A 19,796-nucleotide genomic window follows, 5' to 3' on the forward strand; every position below is an offset into this window, starting at 1 on the left:
AGCAAGAAAACACATGATTCGGTACGAAAATAACATATATTTTATCATACATAGATACACTGTGTACAACTCACGCCATACGCCTTGACCGGTGCTAATAAAGGCTCCCAAGCGATCTAGCCAAACTACACGTCTGGGGTGTTAAAACGGCCAGATCGAAGCAATTCATCTAAGAAAGTAATGTAGCAATTTGACATTTGCGCATATTTATAAAAGTGCGCAATGCAAACAAATGTCAAATAGCAATATTTCTCTCTTAGATGAATTGCTTCGATGTGGACATTTTAACCCCCCTGGTATATGTACAAGTCAGCAACTAAAACTGCACAGTGCGACCACACGAACATTGTTACATTAGTTTAAGGAGATAAGTGACGGTCCCCGTGGTGCAGCGGTTGAGCGTTGGCAATCCTGGTCGGGATATAATAGACATAATATCAAAAATCTTTTGTGATTCCTAGTTTGGTTAAGACATTGCAGGCTGATCATTCGATTGTCTGAAAGTAAGATGATTCGTGCTTCGGAGTACTATTTACCTAAGTAAGTATGTAGTTGGTACATGAGCCATGTCAGGGGCCTATGGCGGCTCAATAGTAACTCTACCTTGATACCAGGATTGAGATGTCGATCTTACCTAGCGTATATCTGAGCTCACAAGCTAACAATGCAGCTATAGAGATATAAGGATTTTTGGCGCGTGGCAGTAATGGGAATTAGCGCCGCATACTATGGGAGGTATTTGTCCCACCGCCGAAGATGAACGAGAAACGAGTAAAACTGGAAATTGATGAGTTGGTGAGCAGCATAGTTCCGATAATTCTGACGCTGGACTATAAGTCTGCGAGTGCGACGGGCGATTCCTCGCGCCACATAAAAAGTTCCGAGCGTTAGGCGAGCATCGCTGAACGAGTTTTATCTTTGACAGCTCTTGTCGCTGCGATAAACTAGTGAGGAGAGAGACCTCGCCTTCTGTTTACACTTCTCTTTCGTTTACACGGAATGTATATCTATTGAACGTTTCTTGTGCGAGAAAACAGCCGATAGTTTGTAGTTTACTCGCCGGCGGCAGGATAACTGCGTCATTTTTGACAGTTGTTATAAATGGAGAATGTATGGAGATGGTGCAGACTAGCGGCTGCTGTCAATGTAATCCACGTGCCAGATCTTTACGTCATTTTGTACGAAATCAATTGAAAACGTGCGTAAGTGAAACCAAGGAACATTTTACACTCTACTCGAGAGTAGTAGCGAGTCAAGAGAGTAAAAATAACCGTCCAATAGGTAGGTATCATTAATTTGTTTCATATGTTGTCCGATGTTTAATAAATAAGTGATGTTCCTATGGTTGCCACTCAATAGATATGTGGACTTAAGAGATACCACGCCCGCGCTTATGTGGGGTAACATCTTCTTAAAGTACTATAACAATAGCTTCGACTTGAACATTCTTTGCGATAATAAGCATTTAAAATTATTGGAAAACTTATTTGGTAATAAAAGCTTCAAACTAGACATACTTTACGGCACCGTCAATTAGGATTACACCTTTGTATCGGAAACAATGATTATAATGAGCAAAGGTACGATGGCCATAAGAACGATGCCTGTAATTCCCTGTGGTCGCACTGTCTAAAAATATTGTCAAATGACATGGCAGAACCATAATTATCAAAGTGGTAACCATGATATCAACTAAAATCACAGTTTGCACAAGAAAACGAGATCCTTCATTAAAAGCTACATCTTATTCACCACATTCTGTGTTAAACGGTTATGGAATAGAATCACGTCGCAGTGACATACTACGGCATTTTGTAATATTAATCCCACATTTTTTGTGCAAAATGTAAACTCAATATAATTATTATGAATAAGTGGAATCCATTGATTAAAACATTTACTGCATCGTTATTAACTTCACTTTTGAATTGAAGTAACGGTTACCCTGCACAACTATTTATTATGTCTGTGAGCATAAATGCACGTTGTCTTTATTATAAAATCGTTTTACAAACCATTCAATACTCCAATATCAACAAAATTAAATAACAATAATGATTGACTATGATACAAAACACAAGTCCCCAACAAAGTTTATAATATATTGTAACCTACCGTTTGGTAGGCAACATTAAAACTTTTAGCAAAAATTTGAGTAAAGCGAATATCAATGACCTAGTCATTTATTAAGGCGAAGTTTGCAGTATCTGCAAAAATATGTCGCCTTTGCATTCGTGCAGTTCATTTGACCGCATCACTAATACAAGATAAGTGTAACTTATCAAATTCAATAAATAGAATACACTTCCAAATAACGCTTACTTCCATCCCGTGCTGGTCTGGTAACTCACAGTTACTTTAACCAGCCACGCTAAATCAACGAGTAAAACAAGTTATCTAACAAGAATAGTGAAACAAGATATAGTGAAATTTTGCGGCCGAACTAATGTCAATTATACTTTACCCGCGTCTCTAAAATTAGAATTTATTTAAGGCATTCCGAGTGTTAAACTAGTCATTTACTGAAAGTAAATGTCGCAAAAATAGGGGATTAATGTTAAGAGTAATGCACTATATTATCGCTTTGAGTTGGCAAGTGGAAGCATTTTCGTACTTTACACGCGTCAATGTAAAAAAAAAAGGTCCATCTTACGCAAGTACTGCTTACAAATAAAGTGTCATAGTCAATCTCAAAGCGACCAACAAATTGATCAACGTTCCGAACACGTTTCGTTTCGCAGTCTATATGAATGTAAGCCGACGTTTTTAGTTCAGACTAGGGAGAAGCCCTGAGTCTGTTGAATGGCCTGCGTGAGGTAGTACTTGAGGCGCTCCTTGGTCTTGTACCGGGGGAGGTCAAGCAGGTTGAAGCACGTGTGGGCGACCGGGTAATATCTGTCGTCCGCTACTGGCTGTATCCTTATCTGGAATAAGAAACATACTTGTTCAGGCGTTGAAGAAAGTTAGCATCTTTGAGATTACTGACGTGTCTGTCACAGGGTGTGTGTCATCGTAAAACATTACAGCTTACGTCACACTTCTGGGCAAAAGCTATCCGTCATTAGTAAGAAGACAAAATGTGCTAATAAAAGGCTCTGGAGTTGCCTTCTGATAATTATGCATCAACATACAGAACCGGCAAGCTTACTAGTTTTAACTTGTAACATACTTGTACCTTGTTTGACAAAAGCTACCAGTAGCTTTAGAAGCACGTAAGTGAAAGGTTGCCTGGAAGAGATAGGCCGTCTATTGTACTCCAATAGTTCTCTTTTATTTGTAATTTTGTGTTTCCAGTGTGATCATTATATAATAAAAAGCATTATACGTGTAAAATACTCACCTTAATATCCCTCATGCCTTGCACGGGAACTCTGTCGCTGCCCGTGAGGAACAGTAGGAACTTCTTCTTGTCCTCAATCGACAACTCGTGGAACACTTCCCAGAACCATCTGAATAAAGAAGGACTTCATGACTGACATGATAATGTACAAGTTCTAAGTAAATATCGTCGCTGACGCTGCGAACTGACGTATATGAAATTTTTGGCGAATCTGATTTGCATCTTTTGTTATTGTCAATAAGACAAATTAATTTGGCTAAAAATTGCAGACACGTCCATTTGCAAGGTCAGCCACGATATATTTTGGTCATTTATTGTAAGAAGGCAAAATCGAGTAGTTGATGACATCGCTGTCTAATTTGCCTACGGTACAGCGCTCGCAATCCAGAGCCTAGAAATCAATCTAGCCACGTTATTATTATTATTATTTATTTATAAAGGTACATACAACAATAAACAATAAACGTATCAATAAACGTGGTCAAACGTCGTACACATTGTTACGTAATTCATAATTAAAATTCGTAAATAAGTCAAGACATGTTGAAGATTGATTGCTGATCATCTTAGACTAGCATCTGTCTAGATTAGCATTCTATAATTTACCTTTGACTTACCAAGTTATCTACCCGAATCACGTTGCTTAGTCAAACTTCCTTACCTGATTTCCTTATCGGTGGCGGAATATCCGTTCTTGTAGTCGCAGTTGCTCTCGAACATGTCCCAGTCGTACTCCTCGTTGCCAATCACCACCGACATCAGTTCGTGCGAACGGAACAACTTTATTATTCTGCCGCCGCATACCTGTACAATTCATTAATTTGACTGCTACTTGAAGTAAATTAATAGTTGATATGACATTTCAATGAAACGATGCTCAGTCGGAGGCAGGTATTCAGTTTACTTAACTGACACTTGACACTTGGTAAGTAAACTTAAACTTACTTGTGTGTCCAGAAACTGATTACGCACATGCGTAGAAGATTTTGCTGGTTAAAAACAAGTACTCGCACGTCCGGGTTACTTTTTAGGCAGTATTATGGTACTCTTCTGTGAGATATTAATGGCTATCGGCCCTTCTACATTTGGAAGATCCGCATCTATTTAAATTATTTAGCGACGAATCTATTCAGTAGAAAGGCCGTTGAACTTATTTATTTTTAACGCGATATATTTATTTTCTAATTGAACTTTGAAACACTGAAGTTAAGCTTCACGGTCGAATGCCATTTGACTGGAAGAACCATTAATCAAACGGCATGTTGCAGTCGTGGTTGGCCAAGATAGTGCTAACACGTCCGCCGTGTAATTTCTCAAACAAAAAAATGAAAATAGTAAAAGAGGTATTTTAGTAACGCAGCAGAATTGAAAACGCATTTTTTTAGGGCTGACGAAAAGTAAAAAATAGATATAAAATAAATAGAATATAAAAACTTTGGCATGACTACGACCAAAAGCACATATTTATTTACGTATACAGCGTAAGTTTTTGTACGAATTCCATTCGTGCGTACACGTACTCGTACAAACACGCCTGAAAAATTTTCCAAGTACTATATGGAAATGCACACCCTTGATGTGAATTGACTGTCATAGATGAGTGCTCGTACGTAAACGCATGAATCCATTTTTATGAAAACGCTGCAAACGGTCTTACTTGTCGAATCGCGCTTACCATGAACAAATCCTTACCTTCTGGAAGCCTTTGTTGAACGCCTTGAACTGATTCTCCACGGACTTGTTGAGCAGAAAGTCTACGTACAGCTCTACGTACTCCTGTTTGTTCTCATGCGTCACCGGTATATTAACGCCGTCGTCCTTTAGCGGGTGGACATGAATCTGGTCGAATACCACAGTGTTCACCGCGAAGCACAGGCTGAACACCTGCATGATAAATTTATTTCAAATTACGTACTATTAGACTGTTTCTTCTAGCCATTTGTGTATATCCTGCCTACGTTATAAAGTAACCACTAAACAACGCCTGTGACCAGTTCAATATTTCAAGTCAACATTTCTATTAATCTGATAATCTAGAACTTTCTTTGGTTGGCACAATATTGCTTTCTTCATGGGCGTACGTTTTAATAATCAACTTCTTAATGGCTTTATCAGATAGTGTTCGTATAAAAGTGGTTATTTCTTGGTTGATCTTAATTAACTTTATATCCATCCTTTTCTAACCTCACAAGAGACCGAACACTTTCATGCAAAACGAATGTCAAAAGTACAAACCTCTTCAACATCATTATCAGGATAATCCAGCAAGCTCTTCAAACTGTTGGCGAGAGTTGGATATATGTCTGAGAGGTCGTCCAACATGACAGACTCGCCGAGCAACTTCTTATATAGAACCAGAGGGAATGGCACGTAGATTATTATCGAATTGTATATTGCTAGGCCGTAGATCGCACCTGGGGATGAGATATGAATCTGTGTTTTAGACAACCAATTGCACACATGCATTACATTTGTTGTTGTTTTAGCTACTTGTTGGAAGGGAAGGCAGATTGCGTTAGTAAGAATTTCAATAAGCATCTCGTAACAACTTCTCTTTGAAAAATACTGTGTCTGGTGCTCTTGTGACCTGCTGTACAATTGTTGCAGCGTACTGTCTTCTCTCGTGTAGGTTGTGAGATCAACGACCGACCTCATCAGCCCTGGTGTCAGGGTTGGTATTACTAACCAAATATAACATAATAAATGTTTCTTTCTTTGGGAATCCATGAGCAACCATGACATAAAAATTATATAATTATATACCTAGTTAACTACGTTCACGTTCCTGTCCCTAAGTACCTAAGCAAATTCCAGAATTCCCAATAAGACAACAGCTGAGTACGCTAATATTTACCTGTCTGATACAAAATAACTCACCAATCAAGTAATACATGACGTCATCTTCGAAGGGGTTGTTGGAGAACCAAATCATGTTGGTTTCATCAGAAGTCTGGAACATGCCGTACACCGGGTCGAAGATCTCTTTCAGCAGTAGAAGGAAGAACTCTTTCCTAACACCACCTGCGTCTTCTGCTTCTTCTCCTACGAATTCTACCTAAAATTTCAGAGTTACGGTTGTATTTAAGACAAGTATTTAGTGCTCAAGTTCTCGATATTTATACATACATACATACATAAACTCACGCCCGTAATCCCAAATGGGGTGGGCAGAGCCACAAGTAATCAAAGACAACTTGCAGCCACTGTTGATACGAAGTCCTAAGATGGATATCGATATTCATCTCCTCTCTTTATTTAAGAGCGCAGCTCTCAACCAAAAAACATAGCCGGAACTTAGTAATTAAACATCGGTTGCCATTTGTGAACACTAAATAACACTTTTTATAAAATTCAGCGAGCAACTTTTCGTGCAACAATATAAAACCTTTACTTACCCTAAGCGGCTTTTTCAGCTGCGAAGTATCATGATTACTGATCTGAAGCATGGTGTCGCGCACTATGTGGTTTCTAGACACCGTCAGGTTCAGGAATTGGTCTCTATGGTACTCATATGTTGGGTCCATAAACAACCGAGTGAAGATCTGAGTGGCAGCTCGGCTTATAGCCATTTGCATTTGGATCTGCTGATCGATTTTGAGTAGAAGTGACTTGCAGGTCACGTCGAATAGGAAGGCGTAGTTGCACATGTGTGGTTGGGAGGACTGGAAGAAATTGTTATAACACAACTTTGAGTACAGCTATGATTAAGGTGTACACGTTTTCGTAAAATAGTGGACATATTCCTATTTTCAGTCAAGTATTCGACAAGGAAAATTTGAAAGCGATCCGATTGTACATTGAGCTGCTTGGGTAACAGTACATCCAGTTAAATCCCTTATAATGTAAATATAATGCTACGCTGCGTTAAAATACTTAACTCTACACAAGATAATTTAGGATCCCAGTACAAAGAGTGCTAAGTAAGAAGTGACTACGTATGAAAATAACTGTCATAATTTATTTCTTTCTATCGTTCGTTCCTTTTCTTCCCAATACCTCTACCTTAATATTAAGAAGTACTTACATCCTGATCAGAAAGCCAGTTAATGTAGTCTGTAGCAATGTCCACATAGTTGCAAAGTTCGTCTATGTAGAAACATTCCGCCGGTATTTTGGGCTTCTTCGGATTCGTGAAGTTGATTTTGTTCAGCGACGCCAATGTGTTCAGAATTTGTATTATGCTGTGTGTGAAATAGATTTTCTGTGAAACAAAAAAATATATATATATCGATAACGAGGATTGACGGAAGCTTAGAACTATCCATTCTGCTTTTCAAGCCAGTGATGTGAACTAAAATGATCAATACCTGTATTTTGTTATTATGTTCTCAAACCACTTTGAGACTTGAAGGTTTAGTTGTATTCCTGTGAAGTTGTGCGTCATAATGTGAGTGAAAAAATAATGATTTATCATAGTAATCTCGTGCTAGCGCCTTCAAGTACATAATAAAAAAAATCGAACATCGAACATGACATACGAAAAGTATACCGAGTTAGATACCTTATTGGCTCGAACGCTGGGTTGCATCAATTCGTAAACTATCACGCTCTTGAATATATCAACCAGCATTTCAAAGTACTCCGGCGTCTGAGCCTCCCACCATAGGTGTACTATCCGTTGCGGGTGCGTCGATAGCTTGTTGTATGCCTCTGCAAATGGTCCCTACAAGAAAAAAGAACGGCTTTAAAAATATATACCAAGAACTTAGGTCACGATTACAACGAAATAACAGCCTTCAATAAACCGTTTAATTATGGTGTGATGGAAACCAACAAAACCCAAAATATGAAACCAACAATTTGACTTGACCTTAGCTGAAGCATTGCAAGTGCATCACTAAGTATAAAACTTTCATGTCTTCAAATCATGTCATCTAAGTATAGTCGGGTGTGGAAAAATCGCAAGGCAATGGAGAAAAGTCACATCAGAGGTAGAAAACCAACAAGACGGTCTAAAGCGAAAGAGATAGGGATCATGTATCAAGCAGTCCATGGATAAAAAATATATTCGTGGTCACGATCCTTAGTAATGAAGGATCGACGAAGAAGAAAACTTACGCGGTCAGAGCCTTATGCATTGGTATGCAACTGTCATAACTACTGTATTTTGTATTGTATGGGCCTTTGTAGCGTGAAATAAACGGTTTATTATTATGAATATAGACTGTCTCCGTGGTCCAGTGATTGAGCGTTGAGCTCATGATCCAGAGGTCCCGGGTTGGAATCCCGGTGGGGACATATCACATCACTATTTAGTTAGGACATTTCAGGTTTATCACCCGATTGTCCGAAAGTAAGACGACCTGTGATTCGAAAGCCACGTTAAGCCGTTGGTCCGGGTTGGTCGGTTGTATACTTACTGATGTAAGTACATGAATCATGTCAGGGGCCTTTGGCGCCTTAATAATAACCCTGACACCAGGGTTGATGAGGTTGGTAATCCACCTCAAAACGCACACGATAGAAGATTATTATGACACTATAGCCAGTTGACTAAAGAGACATGATACCTGTAGTTCAGGATGTCGCCTCGGGTTCCGCATTTCGTGATAAAGTGGCAGTATGAGGAACATGCGCAGTGCCTCTGCGTCCGGCGGCGACACCTTCATCTTCTTTATTATATTCTCTGTTAGATGGTTGAATATCTGTAACGAAAGAATATATTATTACGTGTTGTTAATGGTATTAAGTTGTTACTGATTTATGGCATTAGTCCGTCTTCAAATCAATTGAAAACTTGCATTCCATATGGTACAGTGACACACATAAAATAATGATTATGTTTATGTTAAATAACTGTTTATATTAATAGTAATAATAGCTTTTATTATAGCGGCGATACGGCTCACCACCTATCACGTTGGTTTAACATAAAGCTCGGTGAGGTGTGGGTACTTAGTTCATCTTGCGATGGATGTACGTATCTCTGACTACGGGATATTTAGAAGATAATAAAGATAGATAATATCTAAAAGTTTATGACTTATGATAAAGAAACTATACTTTCGGTATTAAAGTAGATATTACAGTGAAGGAAAACGTATTATAACATTAAACACATATTTTTTTTGGAAATAAAGATTATTTGATTGCTGAGGTAACAATGTTTTACTGCTCCTTCGTAATAATACACTTCTCATCAAAAAAATCGAAACACTTCCGTTTTCATTGTTTCTGTCCGAATTTAACACAAAAAAGAATTCATACGATGAAAAAAAATACATAAATGTATAGCTGGCAGTTTGGCCATTACAGTAATAAGCGAAAATTCTAAATTCAAAATTAGAATTTCATTTGTTTATCTTATAAACGAAATGAATCACTGTTTTGAGACAAATGTGTGTTTAGGGTTGGAGTACATTTAGCGTTTAAAAACTAAAAATTGACGCCTATCCTTAAACTTTTTGTTTTTTATTTCAATACTGTGACTTTGGGACGTCTGAAAAAAGGTTTTTTTTCTAAAACGTATGGATACTTCGCCCACAGAAGCCGCCCAAGTTGTGGCATTGCTGGATTCTGGCCTTAGTCAGCGTGTTGTGGCTGCAAGACTGCATCCAAGCCTGTCATCTGTTCATAGAGTCTATAAACGTTATCGGGAGACTGGTTTGTTCACGCGCCGTTCAGGATTTGGCAGGAATTGGGTCACTTCTGAGCGAGATGATCGATTTATTGTAACAACTTCTTTAAGAAATCGACGCCTTAACGCTTTTCAACTGCAGCAGCGGCTTCGTGTTGTACGAAGGGTGGCTGTAAGTGACTCTACAATTAGAAGAAGGTTGAAGGATCGTGGACTGGTACCGCATAAGCCAGCAAATGGGCCGAAATTAACTGCAGACCATCGAAGAGCGCGCCTTAACTTTGCACGTGAGCACCTAAATTGGTCATACCTACAGTGGAGCAAAGTTCTCTTTTCTGATGAGTGTAAAATTATGCTGTATGGTAACGACGGAAGGAACAAGGTCTACAGAAGAGACGGAGAACGCTATGCACAATGCTGCATTGAAGAAAAGGTCAGCTATGGTGGCGGTTCGTGGACGGTTTGGGGAGGAATCAGCGCCGACGGTAAGACAGAGCTTGCTTTCGTGTCTGGACCACGTCTGCCTGCACTAAACTGTCATCGGTACGTCGAAGAGTGTCTCGAGCCTCATGTGATGCCCTATGCACATTTTATTGGCAACGGCTTCATATTCATGCACGACAATGCTAGGGCTCACACCGCGGGCGTCGTACGAGATTATCTTAACGAAGTCGATATCTCTATTATGGAATGGCCAGCAAGAAGCCCGGACATGAATCCCATTGAACATCTGTGGGATGAATTAAAGAGACGAATTCGAGCAAGAGATCCTGCCCCAGAAACACTTAGCCAGCTGCAAGATGCAATCCAAGAGGAATGGGACAATATACCACAGCATGTGATCGTGACTCTCATCCGATCGATGAAGAACCGTATGGTAGCAGTAATTAGAGCTCGGGGAGGGAATACAAGTTATTAAATAAACGTTTTTTAGCTTTTTTTTTCATTTACGTGTGTTGTTTTATCCATTTCCTTTATACTCCATACGGAATAAAAATGACTCATTTAACAAAATACGAAACCTATGAAAAATTCATTTAAATTTAGAACATTAACATTAAGATTTGATAAGCTCATATTACTCACTATTAAACGACATTTAACATTTATTCCTAAATGTACACATTTTTCTGATAATCCTGACAAAACGTAAACTTGCAAGGTGTTTCGATTTTTTTGATGAGAAGTGTAGTTTCGAGCTTTGACATTCCGTAGGTCTGAAAATACAGAAGGAAAAATGTCTAAAAGCATAATATATAATAAAAAGACTAAGACACGACTTACGAGCTCTTTGATGGAGGTATTCTCAAATCTGCTGATAAGCGTGAATGCTTCTTCGGCCCTTTTCAAGTCGACGCCGGGGACCTTGGTATTGCAGCCGTAGTGAGCGTTCTGGGCCAAGAGGAATGACCCGTTTACACAGGCCAGGGAGCCGAACACTGTCTCCAGGTAAGCCATCAGGTCCTGCGATATAAAGTCGAGATTTTAAAAGAGACTCACATGTAATCAGATGACAATGTGCAACCACTCTTGATTTTTTTCTTTTATCGTGTGGGTTGTGAGTTGGATTACCAACCCCATCAACCCTGGTGTCAGGGTTATTATTGAGCCGCCAAAGGCCTCTGATATGGCTCATGTAACGACTACTTACTTACATCAGTAAATAGTAACCGGGACCAACAACTTAACGTGCCTTCCGAAGCACGGGTCATCTTACTTTCGGACAAACAGATGATCAGCCTGTAATGTCCTAACCAACCTAGGGATCACAAAGTGATCTTTGTGATATGTCCCCACCGGGATTTGAACCCGGGACCTCCGGATCGTGAGCCCAACGCTCAAACCACTGGACCACAGAGTCCCCACTCTTGATACAAAGATCTAATAGGCGTCCTAAGAAAATCCAATTATGAAATAAGACTAATGCAGGCGATTTTATGCATAAGTGGAAGAATGGAATCACCGACTTGCGGATGTGAGCCCCCATACAGAATGTTAGCCATATAATACGGCGTTGTCCCCTCTATACCCATAAGATCTGTTCCACCTGAAAATGACGCAATCCAGCAATCCAATGGATGCAGAAATTGAACATTTAATTATAGAAAAGTAAATGTACGATTAAATAAATCGGTTGAAGAACTAACCTGGTTGACGGTATCAGATTCCTTGAACACCTCGCAGGCAGCCAGTCTGGCCACACTCAAGGTCAGAATCTGTCTGGAGGGGTCAGGTATCCTGAAATCTACCGGCCCGGTACTGTTCAACAGTAGAAAGCTGTGGTCCCACCCGGCGAACACTTTGATAGGCCCGCTGAATGTATCTGGTGAGAACTGCAATCAATAATCTGTATAATACATCTGAGGATCACATAAACAATCCGCACAAACTACTGGTGTGCACCACCCGTTATTTACTTTGACTTTATACAACACTTTCTGTTTACATTTAATTTTATATTTAAATAAAGTAACATAATACATCGTTATATATTATTCTTAATCCAAAATCAAAGAGTAAGGAAACAAAAAGTATTGCAACAAAAAAAAAACAAACTAATAATAATCTAAAGCAAAGTAACATAGTTTATACAAGTGACTCCACTATTATTAACACATGAAATAAAAAATAACAATTAACTGAGAAAATCAGTAATATATTACAGTGCTGATTACCATGGAAAATAACTTAACAATATTAACAATTAACAGATATCGGGAAGTAAGCAGACCCATACGGACAAAATACGAATAACAGGCTACAAGTTATGAAGGAATGTAGGTAGCATTAAGAGCCAGTAATACCTCAGATTTAATATACACATTATGAAAGGCATCTTTCTATCGTGTGGGGTGCGAGGTGAATTACCAACCTCACCAACACTGGTGTCAGGGTTATTATTGAGCCGCCAAAGGCCTCTGACATGGCTCTTGTAACGATTACTCACTTACATCAGTAAGTATTAACCGGGGCCAACGGCTTAACGTGCCTTCTGTACTTTCGGACAATCAGGTGATCAGCCTGTAATGTCCTAACCAAACTAAGGATCACAAAGTGATTTTTGTGGTACGTCCTCACCGGGATCAGAACCCGGGACCTCCGGATCGTGAGCCCCACACTCAAGCACTGGACCACAGAGGCCGTTATAACGAAAGGCATGAATATGCCCTTACTAGACTAGTAGTGAGTTTCTGAAAACCCGCAAACAGCAGTAATATAGGCATTATTAAGCAACTAAAAGAAACTATTCATAAAATGGTCCCGTTACTATTTTGTTTATTAGGATAAGGTATCAAATTCGGCCTAGTTTACCATTGTACGCATTATTACCAGTTTCATGTTAAAGGTTTGGTCTAATCAGACTTGCATTAATTTTGTCGCTTTTTGGTAACTTTGTAAATGGTAAATGTAAATGGTCGCAGGTTTTAAATCAGTGATGGAAAATGCAATAACGTCATTGTGAGGTGTTACCAACTCTTTAGCACTATAACACGGTAGTGACTCAACATTTAATTTGGATCCGCTCGCCCCGCCGGTTTTAAACCCTGTAGCACTCTCGACCTTCGATTTCTTCTTTATCTGAAGGAGAGAGTCTGATATTAATCATACTATTCAAAGTACATTGATCCCAGGGGCGATTATTTTTATTTTCATTTATTTTTCCGGCGTAATAACGTCTGGACGTGATATTAAAAAAATATTTTTCTCTAGCTATAAAGTGAGCATGCATATATACCATCAACATTATGTCGATAAACTTTTACACGAAATTATTTTTCTGCTATCACGTTGTCATTCCTGACAAATAAATTGCTGAGTACAGCTTGCAAATACGCAATATATTAAAAAAAGGAAAAGGGTACTAAAAGGACTAAGAATACCGCTACAAAATATGTAAAAAAGTATAAAGCAAACGACCACTACGTACTACAAAAAAATATGACAACATTATTCACCTTATGATGATCCGCGGGCTCAGTCTACGAGGGAAATAACGACAAAGATGGTTGTTAATCTTTGTTATAGCTACCTATTCTTCACTGACATACTATAAACAAATAGACTGACAATCGCTAAGGATTTTTTCTTAAAAAGCTTCCGGACGTTAAGTTTAGTATAAGTTCGTTCCTTCAAATTCACGGCTGTTAAAATACAGAACAATATCGGTTGTACAGTGTGGTCAGAATGGCTATTGCAACTAAATTCGATCTTGACACGCCGTCGCTTAGTGACAAGATTCGCCACTGACGCTTTTTTACCGAGATTAGTAGTCTATTTGTTTATATATGAGGTCAATGCTATTCTTACAAAATAACCTTTCATATTCTCACTTGTAACTCTTGTACGGCAGATCTGACTGATAAACAGAGCTAATTATTCAAACTAAACTTCTTGAACGACAAAACTCTTGAATGAAATTGAAGTACCTTATCGTAATTACTGTGTATGGTCGAAATTAGAATATAATGTTCTGTTTTCATGTACGCTTAAATGACGGCGTACGAGTCGCAACGCACTACTGTTACAAGATAACATAAACAGCCTAAATACGCCCCACTGCTGGGCACAGGCCTCCTGTCTATCAACTGAAGCTATGGAGTTTCTTCCACCACGCTGCTCTACTGTGTGTTGGGACAACTAAAGTCTTGAAAAACATACAACTTACCGGCGACTCATCATTAGGTGTGAAGGGGATCGGCGTAGGTACGAGCGCAAAAGCCATGTGCGGGCACCCAAGTTGCCCCCGGGCGCCATACCCGCAGGCCAGGATTCGATCCCCGACTCGGCACAACAGGTGGCGACGACCGCAAGCCACTTGCGTCACTGTACTGCCCATTAGCTCCATCACCTACAAGATACGAGTGTGTAAAACGTGTGCGAACAATCCGTACTCAACTTTACTAAACGTCAAAACACGAATTTTTTATGGATTTTGTATGAAGAACAACCAGTGACGCCATAGAAAAACGTGACAAAAAGTCGCACTTATTATGAAATATTTTTTTACCTTTAATGGGTTTGCTCTTGGCCCTAGACTTGCCCGAAGGAGGCCTAAGATGGAGCGAGCTCGTCCAGAAGGTGCCTATTCACTCTAGCCTTGAAAGCACCCGGGTTATAATAATATGCATACGGAAATACAGAAGACGGCAGAGAACCCATAAGTGAAATTGCAAAAAGAAAACCTTTTTGTCAACTTTACATGTCTTTATTTAGTAATCAGAATTTCATAATTTATCTTTGACTTAGGAAACTACCTAATTTACAAGTACAGCTAAAGAATGAAATTTACTGTGTTTCTCTCTTCAACACTAGAGTGATGAATTTACTAGGTAAGCCGTCTTAGCCCCATCTTCACTTACTACCAGCTGATAATGTGGTCACCAACCGTGGTATCAAGGTTATTTTTGAGTCGTCAATAGCAGACACGTATCATGTAACGAATACGTACTTACTTCAGTAAGTAAGTTGTACCCGGGACCACGGAAGCCGAGAAAAATAGCTGAATATCACCTTTCTAGGCACAAGTTCGTCCCTTGTTGCGCCGTGGCCAGTTTGACCGTACTCCCCCGCGCCACACGTGAAGACACCTCCGTCCAGGGTGAGGAACACCGTGAAGTCTTCTCCACATGCTATGTGACACACCTGCAACAAGTCAACACACAACAGTAGTAAATTCAACCTACTATTCAAAACCTTCTACTTCAACCTACTACTATTGAATCAAAAATAGCAAACAGTAAAATTAGAAATACGAATATTATTAAAGATTTTGTCGGCTTAATGACGATACATAGATCGAAAATGTCGCATGGACAGGAGGAGAACCCGGTGGTATGGTAGTGAACACACTCGTCCCATTTTTAATGATATTTTCATCATATTAGCCGATGAATAGACTATGTTGATAGTTTGATGAATAAGCGACAACATTGTTTTTGTGACAGTATAATAATAGTTTTAAAAAAAAAACCTAATAACTAGGTCAATAGGTAATCAATAAAAGGCTAATAAGTATTAAGTAAGTAAGGCGTTACATAATATGTCATTTGTTCACATTTTCCTTATTGAAAACCGTAAAAAAGTAGAAAAAATAAGCAAGGAATTACCTTAACATTCCTCAATGTTTTCAAATGCGATGGGTAACATCTGTTTTCCCTGTCTGATAGTCCTAATTGTCCGTGCGTGTTTTTCCCCCAACCAAATACGGCGCCGGATCTAAAGATTGTAATTATAATTGCATCATTATTTATTTATTGAATATTCGGAGAAACAACAGTTATAATTAACATAGTAGCATTTTATGGTAAATACAGAAAGGAAATTATAGTCCCTCGCGGATAGGAATTCTAAAAATATTCTAATTTCATACATAAATTAACTCACGCCATCATACATAACAAAAATCTCTAATGGGATAGGTAGAGCAAACCAATCCCAAGAATAATTGCAGCCGCTTTTAATGCGAAGCCCTAAGACGGATATAATAAATATTAGTATATAAAATAAATGGTGCTTCCAATTTCAAAAAAGTATCATCATCATCAATATAAAGGCCACGCTCTTGTCGGTGCAGCAAATTCCATGCTACTTTTAAAAGCTCTTTGCTTTTTTTTAAGTATATTTAAACAATTTGCAATTAGATCGCATGTTAAATGAGTTCCGACCGCAAAATGCGATGCCTATTAGTAATAAGTTGATTAAACAAAAAATAAAAACAATTTGCGGTTGACACATGCAATTTTGATAAAAAGGCAAAGATAGTGCAACATTGAGTAATAATAACTTTCCAGCAAAATCGTATTTACATTAGCAGTATTACATCTAAAAGAAAGTAGACTATAGGACCTATTTCCACTTGAGGCAAAGCTTTTGTTAACATATAACTGAGTTAACTGGTGATATTCAAAATTCCAGATACATTTCAATAGTGAGCTGGAATGGAATGTGGAATTGTGAATACCATTTATATCTTGTTTTGTACCTATGTTTGTTAATCATACACACACCTAGCAGATCCAGAATTTCATAAAAAATGATGATATTTGATAACGTACAATTTGGACTCGTGTTTGTGTACCATTATTTGCTATGTCAGGTGTTAGTGCTCAAATAATGATAATCGTTCTGTCCAGTCAACGCAATAAAGCTGTGCTGCGACCACTGGTTTTCTGTCCACATTAACGACGCCACAAAATGTCACTACATTGTTATGTATTTGCCTAGTCATCAAGTTTATTGTATTTATTTGCATGTTTGGTAAATAAACAATGATTTATTTATTTAACAAACCTACTATTTAATGATAATGGAACAAAGGAACAGCAATGTATCAATTATTAATGCTACAAAACATTTTCACTTATTACTAGTTTATATGAAAGTTATATGAAGATTTTTTCTGACAGACCATTGTGTTTCTCAATAGGCTGATCCCATGTCCCAATAAGGTTGATCATATCTATCTCAGCACCGACAACAGATCAACAGGAGCTACAAGTTGCCTTCTGATTACTTATGACTCTGCCCACACCAGTAAGGAATTACGGGCGTGTGTTTCTATATGTATGTTAAGTTCAATCAATCAATCAATAATACTTTATTAATGGACTTTGTTAAGTTCTTTAGTAGAAATGTTATTTTTTTCCTGTTTAGCTAGTGCTACGTAATAAGGCTGACTTCCATCAAGACTAGCTGAGCTGTCAAGAAGATGCAATCAAACTAAACATTCTCACATACTTACTTGGAAAGTGCAAAGGTATGGTGGTTACCACAGGAAATGAGTGCAATAGGTACACCCAGCAGGGATGTGATTGGTTGTGGAGTGGTCTCTTTACTTGTCATAGTGCCTAGACCACACTGTCCATATGTATTCGCACCCCATGCATAAAGTTCCCCATCTGTAAAATTTACAAACTTTATAATTTACACAGTAGGTCCCAGAGCCTCAGGTGGATGTTATTTCAGACAAGCTAGTTTATTCTGTGCATTATTATTATTAGAGTTCAAAATTCAATTATTGATTGATTGAAAGTTGTGCAATCTTTCTGAAAACTATTTAGTTAAAAAATATGTGAGACATAAAATCCCAGATTTGTCCATAAACCACATGCATTAGGTACACAAAACCTTTACATTTTATTTTGATCATTGGAAATATGCCAATTTCCAGTTCAATAACCGATTAGAATAGGAATCATTGTCATACGCATTGTCAAGTCACTAAATAGCTTTACCTCATTTTTGGCCAAACCACACCCCTTTGTGAATATTATAGACCTACTTAAATTTTGTACCTAGATCTCAGACTATGTAAAACGAAAGAAAACATCAATAGTGCTGCCGAGTACATAACAAAGAACATTTTCCTCATAGAAGCAACCAGGCCTACTTAATGAGGTATGGCTTTGCCTTGGCAACTTGGTATTATAAAAAAAATTGCATCAATGATGTTTTTTTATTTCTTTTACTAAATTGTAATAACAGACTTTTTACCAAAATCATCCAATACGGTGTTTCATAAACCCGGGGTAGGAGTAATGTAGTAATAAAGTAATAATAAAATACTCACTATTTGTTAACGCTACGGAATGGTATGAACCACAATCAATTTGTATCACATTCTTTGTTGCTAGGAACTTGACTATTTTCGGTTTGTCCTGGCTGTCGACACCGAGGTTACTACCAAGCTGTCCCATGGTGTCAGAGCCCCAACTGAATGGTTGGCCCCATTCATCTAGAGCCATTGAATGCTGAATGCCGCATGCTATTGCTGTCAATGTGCATCCTTTGAATGTTTCTACTAAAACTGAAAGTAAAAAAGGATTGACACAAGTTTTAGATGTAGGTATTTTGCGATTGGCATGTATTATAAAGTGAACAAAATAGATTTTTTTCGAGATAATTTATCAGCTAGGTATTGAAGTAAAAGATGAAGAAGTTGTTGCTTGAGTAATAAGGCCTGTTGTGACTCTCTTTATGTTTTGCTTATGTTTCTCTATTGTATTGTGCTCAGTAAAGCAGGTACATTATTATTATGGACAAAAAAAAATTACCCTAAAATTTTAAGAATTAATAATATCTCGGAAATACAGATATGGCAAATGTTACATTATCCAGTAACAAGTCTGCTATAGAAACTTCTAGTAACTTTATACTCTTAGTACCTACAGTAATTAATAACTAGCTGATACAGCAAGTATTTTTCTGTACATCAAAATGAATGGACTATGCATTACATGAACCATACAATGTAACAAGGTACTACACAAAACATAGACAATTACCTGGAGATTTGCCATCCTTGCCATGACTGTTCCGGCCAAGTTGACCAACTTCGTTGCTTCCGCATGAGTATAGGGATCCCTGACTAGTGAGGTATAGTGTATGGAATTCCCCTGCAGCCACCAGCTTCAAATGACTACTCTCCCGCCACTTTGATAACGTTGGTTTTATAATCTAAAAAATACAAAATCAAAAGTTAACAGTCAAAGATTCAACACTTGTGAAACTTAGTTTTAAATTGAAAACTACTTACCAAGTCAATATTCTCAGGCCCTTCTACATAGAGTTCATGATGAGTTGCATTACCCCAACAAAACATTTTTTCTATAATATGTTCAATGACTTTTATATTTTTACAAGCTATAATATAACCTCTATGATCTTGATCAGTCTGGTTTGAACGGAGGTAGTTTTGATCTGGAAAGGTGATGGGGAACAGATTTTCCGTGGAGGGACGGTTACTACAATAATTTTTCTTGCGACATTTTCATATCAAAAAAACAATACATTTTCTAAAAATCGAGAACAATCTTCATTCTCGAGCTGTCAAAAAGACGGCTTTTTGCAAAATTGGACAACATCGTTTTATTTCCGTGT

At 38.2% G+C, this 19,796-nt stretch overlaps 1 protein-coding gene across 1 annotated transcript; it reads right to left on the reverse strand.

Annotated features, from left to right (window-relative positions):
* Window positions 1-17: 17 nt before the first annotated feature.
* Window positions 18-19,776, reverse strand: LOC126369857 (probable E3 ubiquitin-protein ligase HERC4). The gene is made up of 19 exons (XM_050014437.1): window positions 19,453-19,776; window positions 19,202-19,373; window positions 18,487-18,723; window positions 17,659-17,815; window positions 16,025-16,133; window positions 15,429-15,560; window positions 14,584-14,766; window positions 12,065-12,250; window positions 11,202-11,381; window positions 8,851-8,985; window positions 7,842-8,003; window positions 7,365-7,541; window positions 6,736-7,002; window positions 6,218-6,395; window positions 5,576-5,754; window positions 5,033-5,224; window positions 4,002-4,144; window positions 3,341-3,449; window positions 18-2,924 (listed from the first exon to the last, which is right to left on the reverse strand). The coding sequence occupies exons 1-19, from the start codon at window positions 19,516-19,518 to the stop codon at window positions 2,772-2,774; spliced, it is 3,117 nt and encodes a 1,038-aa protein (XP_049870394.1). The 5' UTR covers window positions 19,519-19,776; the 3' UTR covers window positions 18-2,771.
* Window positions 19,777-19,796: the final 20 nt, after the last annotated feature.

Source organism: Pectinophora gossypiella, chromosome 9 (assembly GCF_024362695.1).
Source record: "Pectinophora gossypiella chromosome 9, ilPecGoss1.1, whole genome shotgun sequence".
NCBI classification, from domain to species: Eukaryota; Metazoa; Arthropoda; class Insecta; order Lepidoptera; family Gelechiidae; genus Pectinophora; species Pectinophora gossypiella.